The 14,868-nt window shown below is 42.3% G+C and overlaps 1 protein-coding gene across 1 annotated transcript; it reads right to left on the reverse strand.

Annotated features, from left to right (window-relative positions):
• Nucleotides 1-773: 773 nt before the first annotated feature.
• On the reverse strand, nucleotides 774-6,141 carry ASIP (agouti signaling protein; the record flags this gene model as incomplete). The annotated part of the gene is made up of 3 exons (XM_080814662.1): nucleotides 774-950; nucleotides 4,662-4,723; nucleotides 5,982-6,141. The coding sequence occupies 3 exons, from the start codon at nucleotides 6,139-6,141 to the stop codon at nucleotides 774-776; spliced, it is 399 nt and encodes a 132-aa protein (XP_080670788.1).
• Nucleotides 6,142-14,868: the final 8,727 nt, after the last annotated feature.

The following is a 14,868-nucleotide window of genomic DNA, read 5'->3' on the forward strand; positions in this document are numbered from 1 at the left end:
CCCTCTGTCTGATCACTTCAAAGCCCAGCTGCTGCTGAAGGCTGCCTGGTTGATGTCTGAAAAGAACAGAGCTCCTTCTTACTATGTTATGCTTGAATATAATAAGCAGCAAGCGCCAAGAGCTGACCCAGACCCGAGTGAGGCCTTATCTCAACTGCTCGCTCACAGATTTTCACCTTTGGTTTGTTAACGTCCTGTCCTCCGTTCTGTATTGTTTGTTATGTGACTTGTGCTTTGCTTTGTGTGACCCTTAAGAAGACAAGTTAAACACGTGGTGAAATGTTACCGCGTTTAGAATACTGAACCTGCTTTGTAATTGTTAATCTTGCTCTATGACTGAAAAAGCTGACCTTGTGGAAACACAGCCCATGTGTGAGTCTTCATAGCGAACTCCTGACAGGCAACTTCGCGTGTTTTCAGATTTAAGGGTCGGGATAACGTCTGTCTCCAGCAGAGAAGCAGACAAGCGATTAAGGAGAGGACAGCCCTAGGGCCTGGGAAATCGGGTTTCCGATGCCCAGGAGACAGAGCATGCGCAGTCCACGGGTCTTCCGCTGTGAAGGAGCCAGGAATAACGGAAAGGGATCTTTGGGGTCCTTTAAGGAAACAGCCACACACTTTGGAGCAGCCTACATATATTTGGGGTTTAGCCCTGCCCAAGCCCAGTCTTCTTGAAGCTCCGCCTCCGGGAAGCTCCGCCCCAACCTAAGTAACTGTACGTGGAAGCCACAGCTATTGGAAATCACCGGTCCCCTGGAGGCGGCTGGGCGCGCTCAGCAGACCGGGCGGAGCACGCGGCAGGAGCAGGCGCTGCGCAAGAAGCGGCACTGGCAGGAGGCGCAGGGGTCGCAGCAGGCGGGCGCCGGCGACTTGCAGCTCGCTCGAGTAGCCACGCAGGGGGTGGGTGGCGGGGGCCGGGGCCGAGCTATGGTCTTCATGGGAGAGTTTCTCTGCGGGGAAACGCCGGGACTGCCCAAGCCGGCCACGCCCACCCCACAGACCTCACGTCGGCCTGGGAACTCCTTGCGCAGCGGAGGACCCAGACCAGACATCCCCAGACCAGACATCCCCACCCGCTGCCCCACTGTCCCTTGGACTTCATGCCCACGGGGGACCCCACGGGCACCTGCCTCCCCCCGTCATCCACCCCCTGCCTCCAAACCCATTAACATTTACTTACCTGGCTGGGCTTGGCCCACTCTTTTCCCTAGGGAATCCCACTCTTTCCTAGAGTTTTCAACACCTCTGTCTTCCCCCTTCCAGTGTATCCCCAATCTCTTCTCAGTCCTGCCTTCACAGTAAATCGGATCCACCCACTTCTTCACCGCTGCCCTAGGCCCGGCCACTATCCTCCCATTTATAGCCCAACCTCTGTTGCCCCAAACCCGGCTCTCCGAAGACGTATGTATGATGGCAGCCACTCTGGCTTAAAGCTCCCAGGGGGTTTTCTTTGAACTTAGAGTAAACCATAAACTTCACTTTGGCTCTTGTTACCTCGCTGCCTTCATTCCACGCATCGAACACAGAAAATGAGTAGCCATTAGCCCTGTGAAGCTTCTGAGTACTTGAAATGCGTCTAGTGGTCTTCCTTCTGAGTAAAGGAGCCCAGTGTGGGACTGGAACCTACGACCCTGGGATCCCGACCAGAGCGGAAAACAGGCCTTTAACGGACTGAGCCACCCAGGCGTCCCTTAATTTACATTTTAAAATAGAAGCAGTGTAAAATTTTTCCTTTAAATAATTTTTTTCTTGTTGTTGTTAGGACTACAATTGACGATTAAAGTTTAGCATCGGAATTGAGATGTACTGTGAGTATAGAGGGGCACCACCAGGTTTCAGACTTAGCGCACACACAAACACACACACACAAAGTAATGTAAAATATCTCACTTTTTATATTGGTTACATATCAAAATGATAATATTTTGGATATATTGGGTTAAATAAAATGTTACTGAAATTAATTACATGTACTTCTTTTTTTAATGTGGCTACTAGGAAAATTTAATTTATATATGTGGCTCACATTGTATTTTTTTCTTTCTTTTTTAAAGATTTTATTTATTTATATGAAAGAGCACAAGCAGGGGGAGCAGCAGAGGGAGAGAAGCAGGCTCCCTCCTGAGCTGGAAGCCCAGTGTGGGCCCTGGGGTCATGACCTGAGCCCAAGGCAGATGTTTAACCAGCTGAGCCACTCAGGCGTCCTTCACATAGTATTTCTATGGGGAATCGCTGCTTGAGATTACCGAATTTTTCAGTAAGTAAGTGCTGCTTCCTCGGGGAGGTCTTCTGAGACGACTCTTCCCTTCATTTTCATCACCATGTTTTAATTCCTTTACAGTGTTTATCATTATCTGAATTTATTTTGCCTATTTTTTTTTTAAGATTTTATTTATTTATTTGACAGACAGAGATCACAAGTAGTCAGAGAAGCAGGCAGAGAGAGGAAGGGAAGCAGGCTCCCCGCTGAGCAGAGAGACCGATGCCCTGGGATCATGACCTGAGCCGAAGACAGAGGCTTTAACCCACTGAGCCACCCAGGCGCCCCTATTTTGCCTATTTATTGGCTTATTTGCTGTTTGTCTGTCTTCCCCACAAGAATGTAAACTCCATGACAGGGGGCTATATCTCTTGTTCCCTTATATAGTCTCCATACCTAGCATGCAAATATATTTGTCAACTGTGTTTTCTTATATGTCAATCACCTGATCAGCTTGTTCACAAAAGGTCTAGAAAGGAGCAGGGGCTTTCTCAAGATCAAGTGCCAGGTCTAAGACAGAAATAATGTGTGCATTTCAATAATGCCTTAACCTAGTATTTCCTACAGTGTGGGAACCTGTGCCACGGTAGTATGATTTTAGGTGGTACATGACTATTAAGTGACATTAAATCACATAATGAGAAAGGACTCTTTTTTCAATCTCTTTCAACTTTAAAGGCTCCAGTTGGTGCCAATTTATCATTAATACTTTCCCAATTCTCTCTTTCTTCCTCCCTTCCTGCCTTCCTTCTTTTATATTTTATTAATTTATTTAACAGAGAGCAAGAGAGCACAAGCAGGGGGAGTGGCAGAGGGAGAGGGAGAAGCAGGGAGCCAGCCCTAGGACCTGGGGCTGGATCCAGGACCAGGATCAGGACCTGAGCAGAAGACAGATGCTTAAGCTTAACTGACTGAGCCACCCAGGCTCCCTTTCCCAACAGTTTCTAATCTGACTTTTAACACAAAGAACGAGCCCTAAATTTAGAGCATTTGACAGGCAGCCCCATCCAGCTAAAATCCACTAACAATGTTTCATTTTCTTTGTAATTATTTTTATGGTTACCTTCTATTTATGGCAAGTGATATTGATTTCCTATCATAGTTATATATTTTTAAGTTTTAATTTAATTTTCAAAATATTTATTTAATTGAGAGAGTGAGAGAGAGCACAAGTGGCAGGGGGAGAGGAAGAAGAAGAAACAGATTCCCCACTGAGCAGGGATCCCACCCTGGGACTCCATTCCAGGACTTTGGAATCATGACCCGAGGTGAAGGCAGACACGTAACTGACTGAGCCACCCATGTGCCCCTTAAGTTTTAATTTTAAACAGATATATTAAGTAAATAAGTGAAAGTCGTTATGGCAAAAATTGTGGGGGGTGTCTGGCTGGCTCAGTCAGTGGAGCATGTGACTCTTGATCTCAGGGTTGTGAGTTCAGGTCCCATGCTGGGTGTAGCGATCACTTACAAATAAAAGCTTTCAGAAAAAAATTGTGGGAAGTCGTTCTGAAATAACTAAACTTTAGGAAACAGTGCATTCATTCAAAAGAATGAGAGATGGTGACATTTCAGTCAGAGGGCTAGCTCATATAAGAAGATGCTTTTTAGGGACGCCTGGGTGGCTCAGTTGGTTAAGCAGCTGCCTTCGGCTGAGGTCATGATCCCAGCATCCTGGGATCGAGTCCCACATCGGGCTCCTTGCTCCGCGGGGAGCCTGCTTCTCCCTCTGCCTCTGCCTACCACTCTGTCTGCCTGTGCTCGCTCGCTCTCTCTCTAACAAATAAATAAATTTAAAAAAATTAAAAAAAAAAAAGATGCTTTTTAGGTACACCTGGGTGACTCCGTTGGTTAGGCGACTGCCTTCGGCTCAGGTCATGATCCCAGGGTCCTGGGATGGAGTCCCGCATTGGGCTCCTCCTGCTTGCGCTCGCTCTCTCTCTAGCCAATAAATAAATAAATCTTTTTAAAAAAGAAGATGCGGGGCGCCTGGGTGGCTCAGTGTTAAACCTTCTGCCTTCGGCTCAGGTCATGATCCCAAGGTCCTGGAATCGAGCCCCACATCGGGCTCTCTGCTCAGCGGTGAGCCTGCTTCCCACTCTCTCTCTGCCTGCCTCTCTGCCTACTTGTGATCTCTGTCTGTCAAATAAATAAATAAAATCTTAAAAAATAAATAAATAAAATAAAAAAGAAGATGCTTTTTAGCAGGTAAGCTATTTCACTTAGTGAACTTAGCTCTCTGGGCTTCTGTGGGGGTCTGATTCAGAGCTTGAGGCCAGGAAGCCTTTAGATAACTTTTAGCTTCTTTTGTTCATGTAAGGCTGGAAAATCTTTCATTTAGTTCCTAGCTGGAATTCCCTTTTAAGTCCAGTCCCACCCCCACAATGAAAACTCCTGGTCCTACCTTGGAAGATTTCTTCTTTTCCGCCTCTTTTCTACTGATCCTTTTGGATTTCTTGTTCAGCGCTTCAAAGAGAGACAGAAGGAGCAAAGCCAGATGTTTGGGGAGGTCATGAACTGCAATAAATTGGGAGGAGCCGGAGGGGGCTCCAGGAAGTCTCAGGGTGGGGGAGAAGAGGGGTTGGTTGGGTGAATCATAACTTGGGACTTAGGCCAACAGGTTCTTGATAGCCTGGCTGCTGACCTGGAATGTCCTCTGAGGGAAGGCAAAGAGGAAATCCAAGAAGGCCCTGAAAAATGGGTTCAGTGTCATGTACATAGATGGACCTGTGTTTCTTGTATTCCTCTTTTTCATTTCTCAGAGCTATGGAGCCAGGCACACCTGATTTGAATCCTGACTCTGCCATTTAACAGCTCTGTTTCCTTAAGCAACCTACTTAATCTTCTTAAGATCCAGTTTCTCATCTGTAAATAAGTTACGGTAATATCCACCTTGCAGGATTGTCTTGAGGATAAAAAAGTTACGTTTATAAAGTGAGAAGCCTGGCACATCAAAGGTGATCAAAGGTGATACTTCCCCGATACATCGAGAACATTCTCTTTTCCTAGTGAGACGCAAGGCAGTGAGGGATATTAGTTTAGATCTTGTGTTCTAGAATTAAACACCTGGGTTTGAATTCTGGCTCTGCCAATTAAGAACTGTGTGATCTTATATCAGTCACTTCACTTTAAGCCTTGATTTCCTCAACTGTGAAGTAGGAATGAAAATAGTACTCACTTTACAGTGCCTAGCACACAAGGAGTTTATCTGTTACTATTATTTTTATCAGGTGAAGCTGAACCAGAAAATGTTCCATGCCAGGCTGTAATGCCCCTGGTATTTTCCCTGAGCAGTTATTTTCAATTCTCAACCCTGAAAGGACTAGTTCATCCCACACTCGGTTATATTCTGCAGCATTTTCTAACATTTTTATTGTTGATTTTTAAGATTTAACATTTTACATTTTAACATTTAATATTTTTACAGTTCTGTGATTCAGTAAGTTTCAGAAATGCTAAGTTGAACCAAGTTCACGAAGTGTCTTGACTTCAGGGTTTCTCAGAGCCTTTAACATGCAAAAATTGTTTATTAAATTGGTGGTATACAGGGCTTTTTAAAGCCATATGAGTCAAGGAATATTTTATTCCTCAAGGATTACTTTGAAGAATAAGCAAAAAGGAGCTCTGACTTATGTCAGTGAATCCTGGGGAGCATGTTTGACATCCTGTAGCCCCTTCTCATGGGCCAGAGTCCAGAGACTAGGCACCAAGACAGGCTACTTACCCACAATAGAGACAGAAGGGAAATCCAATATTTTCAAGGAGGAATTGCTCCTTAGGCTCCTGTCATCCCTGGGCTTTTCTTCAGGTGCCAGGTGGCTGTAAGGAGTGAGGAAGCACAGGGAGACCAGCAGGGTGGCCAGGAGTAGGTGGAGGATATTCATCCCTGGAGGCCTGAGTGGGAAAGAGAAGGCAGTCAGGCTGGTGTGCCAGGAGTCCTGGCAAGAGGATGTGTCATCCTCTTGCTTTCGTTGGGTTTCTTTGGGCTGGTGCTCTGACCCATTTCATAAGTTGTCCCAGTAGAGCTGGAGGACCACCAAGGCTTAGGACAGGAAAGGGGAGCAGATGAAGGATGAAGAGAGAAAAGGAGAGATGGGGAGAGGAAGAGAGACAAGGGAAGGAGGGAGATTGAAGCCAAGAGAAAAGGAATACATTGCAGTTTTCTCTGTCATCCAGAGCATGGGGTGATGGTTTTTATTTTTTATTTTTTTTAAGTCAGTGGCCCCGGGTGACCCTAGACCTGGGCAGAATTTTTGAATGGTCCCCAGTCATGCCTCACTGTGGCCGAGGTTTTACTAAGGTGCAGAGGATAAAGCTCATAAGACTCTCTGAGAAACATGCAGTGATAAATGGCATCTTCAGACAAGTGTATGTTGTTGCGTATGCTGTATTCCCATGTCCAGAGGGAATGAAGTGGTATGGTTTGAATGAAAAGGATGGACCTGTTGACATAGCCTAACTGTATTTACTGACTTATTACTGGCTGGATTTTGATGAAGCAGACAGATCCCAGAGTGGGTTTATTCCCATCAATCCTTTGGCTTAATCAGGGCTCAAAGCTTCAGTAGCGTCTTCACCTTCTCTGAGTGTGGGATCCCCACTCCTCCCCTGCTCAGTGGGTTGTTCTCTCTGGCCTGGGGAAAAACTGAGGCTGCTTTTCCAAAGTTCTCTCTGCCCTGCCACAAAGCATGGTGGGTGAGAAGAGAATAAAAACAATCTGCTTATGTTGGTCCTGCCCACTCCTGGGTTCCCCTTACAGCAGCCGGGCAATTTCTGGCCTACTCCTCCTAGCCTAATAAACTACAATTAATAAAATAATAATAATTTCTTAGAACCTAAGTAATTTAGTGGAACTATATGACTAAACTGAGTCTGAGAAGGGTGAAATCTCGTGGAATTAATCTTATTTATATGTTGGGAGAGGGCAAAGAATGAGTATTCCTTGCACCAGTCCTGGGGAGGGATATGTATATTCTAAATGTAATATAGGCCTATAATGCCTAGTTGTATCATCATCCTCAGGGTCAGATTTTTTTTTTTTTTTTAGAATTCAGAATTTTGTGGATTTTAGAAAGCAAATATCATCTATGTCCTATATTAAACTACATACAAGGGTTCTGGGAGCACTTACATAAAATTTTTGCTACTTCTGCAGCAAAAAGATGGTGATATTCATAATAAACAGGATAAAAAAGGACTATGAATTGACTTGCATCAATTGAGGATGGGTTTTGTTGCCAAGAGACTTCAGGTAAGGTCAGGTTTTGCTGCCAAAGGAAAAAAGAAAACTGGCAGTTTTCAGACTTTTGGGATTTTGCAACTTCAGGTAAAGGATTATGGACCTCTACAAACCCTCATTTCTGTTACTACTCATCACGGAACACACACTCCCTGCTATTAATACAGGATAATAATGCTGACAGCAATGACTACCTGTGCAATTGTTTCTCAAGAGTAATTTATCTTTCCCTTCTGTCATGGTGAAGACTCTTCTTTGATCTGTGTATCACTGGAGATAATTCCTTCTCTTAAACTTATCATCTCATTTAAGTTACTGCTTAGGATTTAAGATGAGTTTATGTTCAGCATGGTGGATGTAAAGAATCCAGATAGGGGATTAGGTTAGCTGGATATACTTGCTATTTAAGTGGCTGTGTGGCCCTGGGCCCATCTGGGCCTCTGCTTTCTTTTCTGTTAAAAGAGAGGCTAGGACTACATGATTTAGTACACATTATGAGGCACAGAATTGAAACTTTAAATAAAGATTTGCTTAATGAATGAAAGAATCTTAAGAACTTCCTATTCTAAAATCCTATGAATCAGTGATATCTGATTCTTGCTTCCTGGACTTTGGAACAGGTTAAATAGTTGTACAAAGATTTTGGTAAGGCCACCTGTGTATCCTTAAGAGTTAAGGGATTTGCAAGTACATTCATGTGACTGAATCTGATTAAATCTTGGAAAAGAGGACATGGAAAGTCATGGCGAAATGCAATTGGCTGTGTATCTCAGAACTCTTGCCGGTGTGTGTGTGCACATGTGTATGTACGTGTGTTGTGCCAGCACATGGGTACTAATGTATAAGGGTTCTAAATGAGGAGTTGTCCCATGAGACAACAGTATTCAGCTCATCCCTGAGTATGATAAAATGAGTAGACAGTATATCAGTACAGAGTACACACTCACTGTGCACTGCAGACATTCCCTTAGCTATGGCACTGGGGGATAGCCTGATATCTTAATCCTTTAGGGTCAAGCCTTGGTCCCCAAAGCAAAAGAAGGGATTATAATTTCCCAGTGATGAGGAAGGGCTAACCACCTATTGGGACAGAGGTATGGTGAGAGATAAGAACTGAGGAAAAGGAGAAGGCACCAGAGTTTTCCTGAAAAGAGTGAACAATATTAGTTGCTGACCATACTAGGCGTTAATGAGGTGCAGCCCTGACATCCTGCCTTGGGTTTTGCTTGTGGCATCAGTGAGGGGAGCCAGGGTGTTTGGGAAGCCAGCAAGCTGGCATTACTGAGAAGGTGACCGGGCTTTGTTGGTTGTAATAATGGCTTCTACCAGTCTTGCCAAGCACCAATTGCCGGGGACATAGGGGTCTGATTGAAGCTCATCCCTGTGTAGGAAAAAAGTGGTCAGAGGCAAAGTAGTGTTTGGTAGAGGCCTAACATGGAGGAGCATCTCTTATAGGCCAGTGGGGCTGGAGGCAGACTCTCCCCTGATCAATCTTTTGGAACAAAATATATACTTGGGAATAAAGAGTAATTAATCCAGGAGGGAATCTTAACCTTTAAATTATCTGCAAACCTTTGCCCATATGTGCATTTTTTTTTCTGGGGAGAAGGTCCATAGCTTTCTCTGGATCTAGAAGGGCCCCTAAAATGCTCAGAACCCCTTTTTTGCAACCTGAGTGGGGCTCATCCAGAACCACAGGCGCATGAGAACAGAGGATACTTTTTTTTTTTTTTTTTCTGTCCAGGCAATAATTGAGTTCTATACGTGGGAAAGTGTGCTTGTTGGAAGGGGCATATCATTCCAGTACTGGTATAAAATAAATATAGTATTGAAGCAAACCAAAGAATATAAACATTATGGTTTCATTTGTGAACAAATATCAAACTCCCTCAAATATAGATATGCTTACATATGCAAAGAAAAAAGAGTGGAAGGATACACATGAAAATTTTAATAATGAATACTTCTTAGGAGCGGAATTGAGGATGGGGAGTCAGGTAGAGACACATGCTTCTTCATGTACTTCTGTATTTCCTTTTTAAGAATATTATCACTTTGGGGCACCTGAGTGGCTCATTTGGTTAAGTGTCTGCTTTCAACTCAGGGCATGATCCCATGGTCCTGGGATGGAGCCCCACTCCCTGCTCAGCGGGGAGTCTGCTTCTCCCTCTCCCTCTGATCTCCCCCTTCTTCTCTCTCTCTCTCAAATAAATAAATAAAATCTTTTAAAAAGGGAGAGGAGCAAGATGGCGGAGGAGTAGGAGACCTAAATATCATTGGGTCAGAGTTGTTCAGCTTGATAGTTATCAAACCATTCTGAACCCTGACAAACTCAACAGGAGATTGAAGAGAAGAAGAGCAGCAATTCTAGGAACAGAAAATTGACCACTTTCTGGAAGGTAGGACGTGCAGAGAACTGAATCTGGGGTGATATACAGGAAGAGAGACCATGGTGGTGGTGGTGGAAGTGGTAGAGCAGGAGCACAAAATCGGAACTTTTAGAAGTATGCTCTACTGAGGGACATTGCTCCAGAGGCTAAGCAGGGGTGGAGCCCTCATGGGGACAGTGTGGTCTCAGGATCTGTGGTGTCACAAAAAGACTGGGGGTGTCTGAGTGTGGCAGAGCTCCCAGGCATCAGAGCGGGGAAGCCAGCTGCAGAGATGGAGCTGAGGAGTGGGCTCTCAGCTTGGGGTTACCTTAAACTATGATTCAAGCACAGTTGGGCCCCTGATCTTTGAGCAGGGCCCCACAAGTGGAAGATCCAGGGAGACCCCCTCCTTCCTCCTCTGGGAGAAGCAGTGTGGGAGCATGCTGCAGCAACCTACTGGGTTTGGAAACTCCAAATGGGGCCATGCCCCAGAGGTAGAAATGCTCCATCAGGGTCTGGGTGAGCACAGAGTGAGGCTGGAGACCAGGGAGACAGGTGTGAATGACTGTTTTTCTCTGAGGGTACACTGAGGAGTGGGGTCCTGAGTTCTCAGCTTCTACGGGGCCAGAGATTGGGAGGTTGCCATCTTTATTCCCATCCTCCAAAGCTGTTCAGAAATCGTTCAGGGAACAAAAGCTACTGAGAGCAAAACTGAGCAGATTACTTAGCCTGGCCCCTGGCAAGGGCAGTGCAATTCCAACTCAGGCAAAGACATTTGAGAATCAATGCAACAGGCCCTTCCCCCAGAAGATCAACAAGAACAGCCAGCAAAGACCAAGTTCACCAATCAATGAAAATTGCAAAACTTCAGAGCTCTGGGAATACAGCATATAGACTTTGTGGCTTTTCCCCCATGATTCTTTAGTCTTTCAAAGTTAAATTTTTTTAATTTTATTTTTTTCTTATTCTATTAAATTTTTTTTCCTCTTTCTTATTTTAATGTTTTTTAAACTATTTTATCTTATCAATACATTAAAAAACTTTTAAAATTTTCATTGTTATTGTCATAGTCTATCCCTTCATTATATTTAACCTTATTTTTTGTATACATATAGGTTTTTCTTTCTTTAAAATTTTGGGATACAGTTTCTTCTAATAGATCAAAATATACCCTAAATCTAGCACATGGCTTTGTTCTAGTCTCCAGCCTGATCACATTCTTTCCTCTTTTTTCAACCAACTTCTCATCTTATCAATTCTTTTTTAGAATCTTTTAAAATTTTCATCTTTACAGTCATATTCTATCCCTTCATCATGTTTACCCATATATATATGTATATGGGTAAACATGTATATATATATATGTGTGTGTGTGTGTGTGTGTGTGTGTATGTATACACACACACACACACACACACACACACTTTCTTTCTTTCTTTAAAATTTTGGGAGGTAGTTTCTTCTAACAGACAAAAATACACCCAGAATCAAGTGTGTGGCTCTGTTCTATTCACCGGTCTAAGATATATCTATATCTATATCTATATCTATATCTATATCTATATCTATATCTATATCTTCATATATTCATATATTCATTCCTCCCCCATTTTCTTCTCCTCCCGGTTTTGGGTCTATTCTGCTTTGGTTAGTGTATATTTTTCTGGGATTGTTGCTACTCTTTCAGTATTTTGTTCTCTCATTCATCTATTCTTATCTGGATAAAATGACAGAGCGGAAAAACTCACCTCAAATAAAAGAATAAGAGGCAGTACCAATGGCTAGGGACCTAATCAATACAGACATTAGTAATACGTCAGAATTAGAGTTCAGAATGACAATTATCAAGGTGCTAGCTGGGCTTGAAGAAAGCATGGAAGATACTAGGGAATCCCTTTCTGAAGAAATAAAATCCCTTTCAGGAGAAATAAACGAACTAAAATCTAACCAAGTTGAAATTAAAAAAGCTATTAATGAGGTAGAATAAAAAATGGAGGCTCTTACTGCTAGGATAAGTGAGGCAGAAGAGAGAATTAGTGATATAGAAGACTAAATGATGGAGAATAAAGAAGCTGAGCAAAAGAGAGACAAACAACTACTGGACCATGAAGGGAGAATTCGAGAGATAAGTGATATCATAAGATAAAATGATATTAGAATAATTAGGATCCCAGAAGAAGAAGAAAGAGAGAGGGGGTTAGAAGATATATTGGAGCAAATTATAGCAGAGAATTTCCATAATTTGGCAAAGGGAACAAGCATCAAAATCCAGGAGACACAGAGAACCCCCCTCAAAATCAATAAAAATAGGTCCACACTCTGTCATCTAGTAGTAAAACTTGCAAGTATCAGTGACAAAGAGAAAATCCTGAAAGCAGCTTGAGACAAGAGGTCCATAACATACAATGGCAGAAATATTAGATCGGCAGCAGACCTATCCACAGAGAACTGGCAGGCCAGAAAGGAGTGGTATGATTTATTCAGAGCACTAAATGAGAAAGATTTGCAGCCAAGAATACTATATCCTGCTAGGCTGTCATTGAAAATAGAAGGAGAGTTTAAAAGCTTCCAGGACGAACAAAAACGAAAAGAATTTTCAAACACGAAACCAGCCCTACAAGAAATATTGAAAGGGGGTCCTCTAAGCAAAGAGAGAGCCTAAAAGTAACAGACCAGAAAGGAACAGAGACAATATATAGTAACAGTCACCTTACGGGCAATACAATGGCTCTAAATTCATATCTTTCAATAGTTACCCTGAATGTAAATGAGCTAAATGCCCCAATCAAAAGACAGAGAGTATCAGAATGGATAAAAAAAAAACCAAACAAACAAGACCCACCAATATGCTGTTTGCAAAAAACTCATTTTAGACCCAAAGACACCTCCAGATTTAAAGTGAGGGGGTGGAAAACCACTTACCATGCTAATGGACATCAAAAGAAGTCTGGGATGGCAATCCTTATATCAGATAAATTAGATTTTAAGCCAAAGACTATAATAAGAGATGAGGAAGGATACTATATCATACTTAAAGGGTCTGTCCGACAAGAAGATCTAACAATCTTAAATATCTATGCCCCTAACATGGGAGCAGCCAAACATATAAACCTATTAATAACAAAATCAAAGAAACACATCAACAATAATACAATAATAGTAGGGGACTTTAACAGCACCCCTCACTAAAATGGACAGATCATCTAAGCAAAGATCAAGGAAATAAAGGCTTTAAATGACACACTGGACCAGATGGACATTGCAGATATATTTAGAACATTCCACCCAAAGCAACAGAATACACATTCTTCTAGAGTGTGCATGGAACATTCTCAAGAATAGATCACATCCTGGGTCACAAATAAGGTCTCAACCGGTACCAAAAGATTAGGATCATTCCCTGCATATTTTCAGACCACAATGCTTTGAAACTAGAACTCAACCACAAGAGGAAAGTTGGAAAGAACTCAAATACATGGAGGCTAAAGAGCATCCTACTAAAAAATGAATGGGTCAACCAGGAAATTAAAGAAGAATTTTTAAAAATTCATGGAAATAAATGAAAATGAAAACACAGCTATTCAAAATCTTTGGGACACATCAAAGGCAGTCCTGAGAGCAAAGTATATAGTAATACAAGCCTTTCTCATGAAACAAGAAAGCTCTCAAGTACACAACTTAACCCTATACCTAAAGGAGCTGGAAAAAGAATAGCAAAGAAAGCCTAACCCCAGCAGGAGAAGAGAAATTATAAAGATCAGAGCAGAAATCAATGAAATAGAAACCAAAAGAACAGTAGACAAATCAATGAAGCTAGGAGCTGGTTCTTTGAGAGAATTAATAAGATTGATAAACCCCTGGCCAGACTTATCAAAAACAAAAGAGAAAAGAGCTAAGTTAATAAAATCATGAATGAAAGAGGAGAGATCACAACCAACACCAAAGAAATACAAACAATTATAAGAACATATTATGAGCAACTATATGCCAGCAAATTTGACAACCTGGAAGAAATGAATGCATTCCTAGAGATGTATAAATGACCAAAACTGAACCAGGATGAAATAGAAAATCTGAACAGACCCACACAGCAAGGAAATTGAAGCAGTTATCAAAAGTCTCCCAACAAACGAGAGCCCAGGGCGAGACGGCTTCCCAGGGGAATTCTACCAAACATTTAAAGAATTAATACCTATTCTCCTGAAATGGTTCCAAAAAAATAGAAATGGAAGGAAAACTTCCAAACTCATCTCATGAGGCCAGCATTACCTTGATCCCCAAACCAGACAAAGACCCCATCAAAAAGGAGAATTATAGACCTATATCCTTGATGAACACAGATGCAAAAATTCTCACCAAAATACTAGCCAAGAGGATCCAACAGTACATTAAAAGAATTATTCACCATGACCAACTGGGATTTATTCCTGGACTGCTGGTTCAACATTGTAAATCAATCAACATGATACAGTACATTAATAAAAGGAAGAACAAGAACCATATGATACTCTCAACAGATGCAAAAAAAGCATTTGACAAAGTACAGCATCCATTCTTGATCAAAACTCTTCACAGGATAGGGAGAGAGAGTACATACCTCAATATCATCAAAGCCATCTATGAAAACCCCACACCAAATATCATTCTCAATGGGGAAAAACTGACAGCTTTTCCCCTAAGGTCAGGAACATAGGAGGGATGTCCACCATCACCACTGCTATTCAACATAGTACTAGAAGTCCTAGCTTCAGCAATCAGACAGCAAAAATAAAAGGCATCCAAATCGGCAAAGAAGAAGTCAAACTCTCACTCTTTACAAATGATATGATACTGTTGTGGAAAACCCAAAAGACTCCACCCCCAAAACTGCTAGAACTCATACAAGAATTCAGTAAAATGGCAGGATATAAAATCAATGCACAGAAATCGGTTACATTTCTACACACCAACAACAAGACAGAAGAAAGAGAAATTAAGGAGTCGATCCCATTTACAAAGGCACC

This window comes from Martes martes (assembly GCF_963455335.1).
Source record: "Martes martes genome assembly, chromosome: 9".
Lineage (NCBI taxonomy): Eukaryota > Metazoa > Chordata > Mammalia > Carnivora > Mustelidae > Martes > Martes martes.